The sequence below is a fragment of the Labrus bergylta genome, chromosome 13, assembly GCF_963930695.1.
Source record: "Labrus bergylta chromosome 13, fLabBer1.1, whole genome shotgun sequence".
Classification (NCBI taxonomy): domain Eukaryota; kingdom Metazoa; phylum Chordata; class Actinopteri; order Labriformes; family Labridae; genus Labrus; species Labrus bergylta.
Window position 1 is genome coordinate 25,159,095 of NC_089207.1, and position 9,415 is coordinate 25,168,509.

At 39.5% G+C, this 9,415-nt stretch overlaps 1 protein-coding gene across 2 annotated transcripts; it reads left to right on the forward strand.

Annotated features, from left to right (window-relative positions):
* Positions 1 to 473: 473 nt before the first annotated feature.
* dnajb2 (DnaJ heat shock protein family (Hsp40) member B2) lies at positions 474 to 9,316 on the forward strand. 2 transcript variants are annotated; one of them, XM_020635657.3, is made up of 11 exons: positions 483 to 778; positions 2,217 to 2,311; positions 3,182 to 3,291; positions 3,486 to 3,539; positions 3,754 to 3,861; positions 3,960 to 4,034; positions 4,391 to 4,523; positions 4,762 to 4,832; positions 6,151 to 6,417; positions 8,701 to 8,766; positions 8,915 to 9,316. In XM_020635657.3, exons 2-10 carry the CDS (start codon positions 2,247 to 2,249, stop codon positions 8,727 to 8,729), a joined length of 912 nt encoding a protein of 303 aa, XP_020491313.1. In that variant the 5' UTR covers positions 483 to 778; positions 2,217 to 2,246; the 3' UTR covers positions 8,730 to 8,766; positions 8,915 to 9,316. The 2 variants fall into 2 exon arrangements, with proteins under 2 accessions (XP_020491312.2, XP_020491313.1); XM_020635656.3 differs by lacking the exons at positions 8,701 to 8,766; positions 8,915 to 9,316 and having other exon boundaries at positions 474 to 778; positions 6,151 to 8,459.
* Positions 9,317 to 9,415: the final 99 nt, after the last annotated feature.

Consider the following 9,415-nt stretch of genomic DNA (forward strand, 5'->3'; position numbering starts at 1 on the left):
TATTTAAAGTACTTAGAATATTGCATGCAAACTCTTACACACTCTAACTTGAAAAAAAATACATGTATTGTCAATTTTTCAGTACCCAAATATTTCTAGAAAGTGGTTTGCAAGTTAGACAGTTTGCAAGAGGTGGCCAATCAGATTTCAAGGGGGGGATGACTCCCCTGGCCACCCCTCTGCCCCTGCCTTTACAGTAAATTTATCAGCCTCAGGGCTTAACAACACTCCATTACAAGAAATAGCTAGACTGTAAACTATTAATTGTTGAATTAGATGCAATTATAGTGCAATAAATGTTATCAATATGTGAGTAAATGGCAATACAAAACTACTACTGCATTAATAGTATAGTAAGTGAGGATGTTTCAACATTAGTTTATCACAATATTTTTTGTAAATACTTGAGCCTCAGTGTCACAGAGCAACAGGCTGGCGTCGAGGCAGGGCTGGTCTCTGGCATGTTCCAGACGCTCTGTGACGTAACGCGTTCACATAAACCCAGCACACACAACGAGCCAAGCAGGCATAACTGTGCGCTTGTTTTCCCGGCGGGGACCGGAGAGTTGACACATAACGGTACACTGCCGACTTATTGTAACTGGGCGGTGTCGACTGAAGGCTGAAGGAGGAGGTTGTCTGTGTGCGGCTGTTACGAAGAGAGAGAGAGAGAGAGAGAGAGAGGGAGAGAGAGAGAGAGAAGAGGGGCGCATTCAAGGAATTCATTGTTGCTCTAACCGGTGGACACACTCGCTACATTGCTTTGAAGACGCCGACAGTGAGTAGGCTTCACATCGTTGTCGAGCTGTATGAAGTTGTGGTAACCCACTTTCTAGCTACACCAGTTAGCTGTAGATGTACAACGCTGACATAGTAAAAAAAAACAAAAAACGCTTTCACCGATTTACAAAATAATGTTTATTAAAGGTAATATACATTTAAGCTTCTTGGATAGCTGTACAACTGTCTGCAAAGTGCATCTGCTCTGGGATGTAAGTGTGCGTAGGCCTTCTGTCATGTCCACAGCAGTTGTCAGATGCCATGACTCTAGAAATAACATGGCTATAATACTTGTATGAGCGCATGGCTGCTCCCAAGAGGCCATAGGTGGAAGTTAAGTTTAGTTATTTTGCTCCAGCTGGGAAATCCCCTTCAGCCCTGGAACTGTGATAGTCCATTATTGGGGTTAGCATGATGGTTAGCATGCTGAATTCTGACAGTGACTATCCTGGGATGTTGTCATAGCAAGGGCACACCTTCATATAAAAAAGATGAGTCACCAAACCTGTGTTTTCTGACCAAACAGTTCTGGGAACTTTTTGTATGAGGGACCATCCACTAGGGAGTTCCCTGAGAACTACAAACCATGGGGACATTTTTTTTTTGTCTACATTCACACAGCCATGGTAACTACTCTGAAGCAGGAGCTAAATGGGTTCCTCTAAATAGTTCATAGTTCCTGAGGTGTGGAATCAATAAAAAAAAGGGGGAGGGTTTTTAACTGTTCCTAGAACTATGAAAAAGTTCCTGTGCTCATATTCAAACCTTATTTTCCAGAGCAGTTTTTCTTCAAAGCCTATCCCATATTGACCGAACATATAAACATAATAAATCTATTCTTAAACAATCTAACAAGGCTTAGATGAGATACATTTTATATTTGTTAACTCATTATTTCCAAACAGTCTTAGTTGTTGATATAGCCACAAATGCGATACACAAGGGGGGGGGGCACTAAACACAGACCTTTTTCAAATGTGAAGCTTTAACAAGAATAATAATAACAATAACTTTATTTGAATAGCACTTTGTAAACATTTGTTTAAAAAAAATGCTTTACAGAATATGACATAACAACAAAGCACCACAACAACAACAACATACCCCACAGATGGGACACCCAACCAACAACAACGATACCCAACAGTTTAAGAACCCCAACAGAAACCAGACCAGCATCAGAACCCAAACATCACCAGAATTCAAGCAACATAGTAAGTCAGGCAACACAGGAACTCAGGCAACTTAGGATGAGACCTAGAGGACAGAGGCTGTAAGAAGATAAGATAGATATATAGGGTTCCATTAATGCGGTAAGCATGATGGGTTAGGGTTCCAAACTTCTCTTTAGCAGACAAAGATTTGTGGATTGCAGAATGTGTTTGTTCTATCAGAGTTTAATGTTCACTATTCAAAATAAACTTTTTCCTTTTCAGAGACAGAGTGAAGAGTGTCCGGAGGAAAACATGGTTGATTACTATAATGTCTTGGGAGTTTCCAAAACTGCCTCTCAGGATGAAATCAAGAAGGCGTGAGTAATTTCTTTACACTGGTTAATTCTTACTTACAGGACTAATCTGTAAGATATCTTCTGAATTAAATGATAAAATGACCTCACTGTATGATCAGACATTAATGAAACATGCTATGTTGAAGTGCTGGCTTCTCTGACAACAATGCAGCAGCCAGTATGTCCTCCTGCTTAAGTCTGGATTCGTGTCCGGAATGGTCTGTTTCTGTTTTAGACCAGAGAAGGCGGTTTTAAGACACCTCAACACGGCCATTTTGGACACCAAAACAAACAGGTGTTGCAGCGATGGAAGAGGGCAAGCAAACTGGTTCAGATTTAACTGACCTTAAAAGCCTCAGCATTTTTCTAAGAATCTCCACGATCAGAAACATGGTCAAAATAGGATAAATAATGGAGATGCTTTTGAAACATGGAGAGGTTAGAATTCTGTGTTGCGACATTGACTCAAGGGAGGAGGGGGCTGTGGGGACACAGCTCTCTTCAATGTTTTGAATTTGGACTGCAGTACCCATTTTAGGTGTCAGAGTTACATATTGCTCCTTTAACAATGCCAGCTTATGAAAACATTGATACATTTACTTTGAGTTTGTTAAGATTCTTGGTCTTACATACCTTATGTTCATGATCTTATTATGTGTTACTGTGTTACTGTATCTACTCCATCTGAATCTACTGTAACTAAAGCAACTGAAAGATTATTGAGAAGCATTAATGTGACAAAAAGACACTTTAAATAGTTAAAGTTGTCTTATTTATTATGGCTCTCTACACTGTCTAGAACAGTTCTTGTGGAAGTGATCTTTTTACGTCTTTATCTCTTGATGTATATTTCCTTGTGCATTTGAGTTGAAGTTTGTGTTTTGTTTCCAGGTACAGGAAACTAGCACTGAAATGGCATCCGGACAAAAATCCGGAGAACAAAGAGGACGCAGAGAAAAAGTTCAAAGAGCTGGCTGAGGCCTATGAAGTCTTATCTGACAGTAAGTCACGAGGACAGTTTGTCTTTATCATCATATTTGTTTAAATGTGTGTTATTTTTCCGGGAGTTCGCTGCTTGAGCTTGTCAAGCGGCTGTAACTTCATTTTATACGTATTTGTACGTTTTAAAAAAAAATACATGTTTGTATGCGTTTTTATTTATTTTGTACATTTGTGCTTTGTTCTTCTATAACAGAAAGTAAGCGTGAAGAATATGACAGATTTGGGAACGACACAATGAGAGACAGAGGTAAATCAAAACCTGCTACCCACCTCACTGTTTGCTCTTCCCTTTTCTCTCATTCTCATCTCTAACTTTTCTCCTCCCTCCTCTTCTGTATCACTCACTTTGCCCATTCTGGACCTGAATATGCTTTTCTATTATTCTTCCCTTTATCCGACCCTTCCACTATCTTGGTTTCTCTACACAAACCTACTGTAACACCAACAACTTCATTTTTCAGGTTCCTCCAGCTCAGACTTTCCGTCAGGATTCTCCTTCACATTCCGCAGCCCAAACGATGTGTTCAAGGACTTTTTTTCGGGCCAGGACCCCTTTGCTTATTTCTTTGGTAAGTCATACACAATATACATGCACGGATACATTTGTGTTTTGATATTATTTCTCCCTCCTTTGATGACTAGATACATCCATGCTTTTCTCTTCCAGATGACTTCTCCTCCTTTGAAAGCCCATCCTCTCGCCCCGGCCCCAGTCGGTTCTTCTCCTTTCCTTCAGCAGGAGGTAAACAAATACATACTGTAAGAGGGAAGCTGCGAAGAAAATACAGTGTCCTTAATGGAATGAGTTCATCATGCGATATCATAAAGTGGGCACAGGGTTGAAAGCCCTAATCGTTCCCAGTAACATGAAATAACTGTCATCTCTTGTAACATCATAACTTTAATTCTTATTTTGGAGCTACATGGATAATTCCATCATATTGAACGGGATACTGTACACTCCATGGGTTGTGGATGTTGTTGTCTTATTTGTAGTGGTATTATCTATTCAAAGACTGGTGTTTTGTATGGATTCATTTAAAGGAACCATTCTCTTCTCTTCTGCTTTCTCTCCCTGGTCTTCATCCCCTTCCTCAGCTGATTTCACCTCCTTCTCCTCTTCCATGGGAGGTCTTGACGGGATGGACAGCATCGGTGGAGGGATTGGAAATATCAAATCAGTATCTACCTCCACTCGCGTCATAAACGGAAAACGCACCACCACAAAGAAGTAGGTATTCTCCTCGATAAAAGTGAAATTTTAGAATTTAGAATTTGACGACTTTTTGGGTCCAAAACTTTAAATCTGTCAACTCCACTGAGTAGTTCTTTTATGAGGTAGATTAAAAAAAACAAAAAACTAGTGCATTTATGTTGGATAAGAACAAGTGAACAGGCCAAAAGACAAAGTGATTTCAACACAAACTTTTATTTGTGTGTCTTTCTCCCCTTGATTGTCTTGCCTACAGGACAAAAGTGAACGGGCAGGAAAGAGTAGAGATTGAAGAGGATGGGGTGTTGAAGAAAGTTCTAATTAATGGTAATATTACATCTTTCTAAATAGTGTGATTTGAAGATGTGAGGACAAATTAAGTTTTATATAATATTTTCTATTCTTTCACTTTATGAAAACTGATTTTGTCGGCTGTAAACAAAACAAAAAAGTTTTAGGAAATCCAATTAAGTCTCAGAAACTCATCTAAACAAGTGTCACAGGCACAGTCTTAGTAATAGATCTAACAAATGCAGAACTTAAATTAGCTTTTCAAAAGAGCTTTCAAAATATGAATGAGATTTTTTATGCTGTTTTATTAGCAGATGTTTCAGATATTGACTGATGTGTTAACAGGCCTACAGAATGTCTTGTTACCCACTTTTGACTGTTAGTTCATATCAGTAATTTCAGAAAATTGAAATTGTTTCTAATCACATTTTAGTCTTTTATTTAGTTCTGTTCAGTGTAGATTTAGTCAGTGAACTCAGTTTGCTTTGAAGTCCCATCTTTCATTAGTCTAATTTTCAACGGTTTGATTATAATCTTCTCAGACTGTTTCATGATACTTCAATAGATTTTACAGGAAGATATTTATTTCCTGGCTGTAAAAAATCCACTAAGAAGTTAGAGTTCCATACTTTGTTGAGTTATCTCTGCTAACTAAAAGTGACGCCCATGGCCTGACACATGAAAGGATTCCGCTTCTAATTATCAATGTGGAAATAATTTAGCTCCTTCAGGATCAGGGGCAGAGCCGGACTATTTTAACTAGGATGGCCCAGCTAGCTGCTGACTTATGCAGGGTGTGGCCTGAAGTCTGCACATTCATGAAAGACTGGCATTTTTGTTTATTCTTTTTATCTTCAGTTATCACATTTAATTTAACTGCTAACACAAAGGCTATCTAAAAGATCTTATTTTCAAGTGTATATTTTTATACTGATAAGGAAGATGTATGTCCAGAGTCACAATTTGAAGGACTAACAAAAGGAAGTGTGTAACATTGAAATCCCAGAAGCCTCCAACAAAGCCTTAATAGTTGATTAAAGTCCCGTCTCTGACAAGGGAAATCCTTGTTAAGGATTTTAGGCCACCTCCCTGTATCAGCCCCTACTCAGGATGAGAGAGCAACACAAGGCAAATTAATCTATATAGCAAAGGCCATTCAAAATGCTTCGGCCCCACGCAGCAGAGAACAGAGATGCTGAAATCACATCTCTAAAATCAGACGCAAAAAAAGTGCAAACTGCTCAGAGCTGCTAAAATGTTGATTTGAATATGTTAACATTAATATTGTTGTCTCACTTTAATCCTGAAGAATTGGAGGTACACATGAATGTTGTTGTATTTGTGCTGTTCCCAGGTGTGGAGGATGACATGGCCCTGGCACTGGAGCTGAGCCGACGAGAGGGACAGCCCGGTCACTCCCCTCAGAAGCCGAAGATCCCAAACAGATCATCTGCCGACTCACACACTGAGTCAACACATCGCTCTTTTAGCTCCGCCCCCTTCTACCACTACGGGGTTGAGGCAGCCAGCGACGATGACGAAGACCTGCAGATGGCTCTGGCATGCAGCCTGTCAGAAATGGAAGCCGAGCAGAGAGCAGCTGTAACGGACATCATAACAGGTGCTGTGCGCGCAGGCAAAGTTATGGCCGACAAAGGTGGTGGCCATCAGAGACGTGTGTTTGTTAAGACTACAACTGTTAATGTTGATGGTAGTGAACACACGCTTTCAGGGGAGGTCGGTGAGAATGGGCAGTTTAAAATGGGCCCAGAGTCCGGAGGTGGGTGGAAAACAGGGGGGGAAGGAAGCAGGGAATCAGACTCTTCTCCTGAGTCTCCCACAACGACCAGCAGTACAGCAGAGAGTCAAAGCAGTAAGCAGGAGTCTGAGAGTGCCACAAAAAGCAGTGAACAAGAGTCTGAGTGTGCCACAAAAAGCAGTGAACAGGAGTCTGAGTGTGCCACAAAAAGCAGTGAGCAGGAAAGTGAGCTTGCCACAAAAATCAGTGAGCAGGAGTCTGAGCGTGAGTGTGCCATAAAAAACAGTGACAAGGGTGTGAAAAAGAAAAACAAGTGTGGCTGCGTTGTGAGCTAACTCGGTGCGTGTGCCTTATTTCTAATACTTATACCTCATTGTTGTGCCTACAGCCTAACTCTAATGTAATGTGATTTACAGTCACTTATTTGAAGGCGGTGCCTCAACTCGCTCAAGGCTTCTCTGAAAGAGATGACTATCATAATTGACAGAGTTTGGAGTGTTTTTGCTGTGGCTCTTATGATTGCCAACATCAATGTATCAATGTAGTTTGCCAATCAGTAGTTTTTTTTTGTGTGCCAAATAATAACAAACGGGATCTGATGATTATAGCACAGGTCTATAGTTTATTCTTTGTTTTATTAACACATCTAAAAGCTGTGATCAGTGTTTGGATACAAAGCAAAACACAGGAATGTTGCTGAGTGTATAAATTTGCCCCAACATCCCCAGAGGTTGAAAAGAGTGGGATTAAGAGGGATTTTCGACGTGGCAAAGAAAAGCGATTGAAATTCCTGTAAGGACAGAGTGATGTTTGTGTGTTAGCATTATTCTACTGTGTACATGGGTGTGGTGTATGCCAAGGTCAGTTAAGACCATGACATGGAATTTTCTTAATCCACCCTATAGGGAATCTATGAGATGTGAGTCACACTCGTCGTACTATTCAACTCTAAATGAAAATGTAATGCTCAATAACGATCTGTGTTTCCTGCTTAAATGATTCTACTTTCAGGAATATGTGAAGCACAAACACATTCACACATGCCTTGTAAATACATGCAGCCTGCCTTTTCCAGTGGGAGTTGTTTAAACCTGTGACCTTCTTTTAACCTCTGTACTTTTGTACTATTTGCACATAAATCCATTGACCTTAATGCATTTTAATTGAGATACTAATAATGTTTGGTCAGAGAATGGGCCTCTCTGGTGTTCAGCATTATGAAACAATAACTTAGTTACAAATAATCATGATTACATTTTTTACATTTTGTTTTTCACTTGCTTATACAACTTATATACACAATGTGCCAAGTTAGGGAATCAAGTGATTCTCAATCAAAGCAAATGCATTTGAGTGAAGGACTTCAACAGAGTTTTTGTGCTTTTAGAGACTTTTTCCGCTCGCACCACATTGCAGCCCAACTTTCCACCATAATAAGTAAACGATAGAGCTCCACAAGAATGATTGGGAGTACCGTCATGTATTCTTAGAATGGGAGACTGTCGCTGCAGTTTGTTTCACAACTTCCACGACTTTGAAAGTATGACAATCTACATGTTTCATTTACTCAGTTAATGGTGTCAGTGTTCTCTTGATATGAACATTTGAATCCACATCACTTAAGACCACCAAATGACCTTGAATCAGAGAAAATATTTTCTTGTACACACCCCAGTCATACATGATACATGATCCATGCATTCAAACTGGTGTGTAAATCAAACTGGTCCTCCTGTCTAGTCCTCAGAGTAACTGGTGGCTATTTTGGGGAAACAGATGGTTTCTCCTATGCATATAAATATCAGCTTGTATTATTTGTATTATATTGTACTGCCATGTGCTTTTGTTTTGGATTGTTCAAAGGGAAAAACAAATAATAAAGATTGACACGAATAGCAGTGACATTGGGATATTGGCTTTTTTTCAGAGTAATGTAGCTATACATATGCACCTATACTGTATGCACATTTCTTCTGGTTAGCATGATGTAAATCAGCTAATGCTGCTATCATCTCAGAATGTGTGTGTTGCACTTTGATGTTAAGAGCCCCTCATTGCTTTACATTGATCGTTTTTTAAATCAAAGTAATAAATCAGAATTTTTTGAGATTTATAATTTCTGACATTTCCTGCTTCCTGTTTCAGACTCAGACTTCGAGGCCTTCACAAGCTAACCTGATTGGCTCATGCTGCTCTGTGCCCTGGCCTGAGGTAAAGAAAGAGTGTGAACCTGAAGCACCCTGATTGTTTTATAGTGAAACCTTCTCCTGCCCCTTTAGATCACACTGGTTGAGGAAGTAACATTGAAAACCTGTGATGCCTATAGTACTAACATGTACCTGTACATCTATTCTTACAGGGCAAAGGTCAATTCCCCATGATGCACTTGTCTCTTTCTGCTGGCCATGGCCTCTACTGACTGATGACACTTTAAAAAATGTGTATTTTGTATGTATTTGTGTTTGATGCACAGCTTTTTGGAGCAAAAGGACTGGAGTTCACATTTTGCCTGCACATGAAAACAGATGAGTAAGACTTATTGAAAAATGCTTTGAAACATACATACATGCAGAAAATAAAAACTTTCCTGCTGACTTATTGGGTCAGTTGGTGGTAGTTATTTTTTATGATAGGACATGTCTGGGTTAATAGTAATCAACTGACACTGATTTCATGTGAAAGGGAGCAATATTAATGTAATACACTTATTTATTTATTTATTTAGTGTGCTGCAGGTGGAGCTGTCTGAAAAGGCTGACTAGACTTAGATCATTGATGCACTTTGGATACTTTCTGGACAAAACATGGATTTAAAAACAGAATAAAAAAGTACATGAATCAGAGTCAGAATAACCTGTTT

Bases quoted from the DNA above. Each gene is read 5' to 3' on its own strand.
- dnajb2 (XM_020635656.3), top strand. From the start codon at position 2,247: ATGGTTGATTACTATAATGTCTTGGGAGTTTCCAAAACTGCCTCTCAG. The intron at 3,862-3,959 runs GTAAGTCATACA...TTTCTCTTCCAG, and splicing joins CCCCTTTGCTTATTTCTTTG to ATGACTTCTCCTCCTTTGAA. The intron at 4,035-4,390 runs GTAAACAAATAC...CCCCTTCCTCAG, and splicing joins CTCCTTTCCTTCAGCAGGAG to CTGATTTCACCTCCTTCTCC.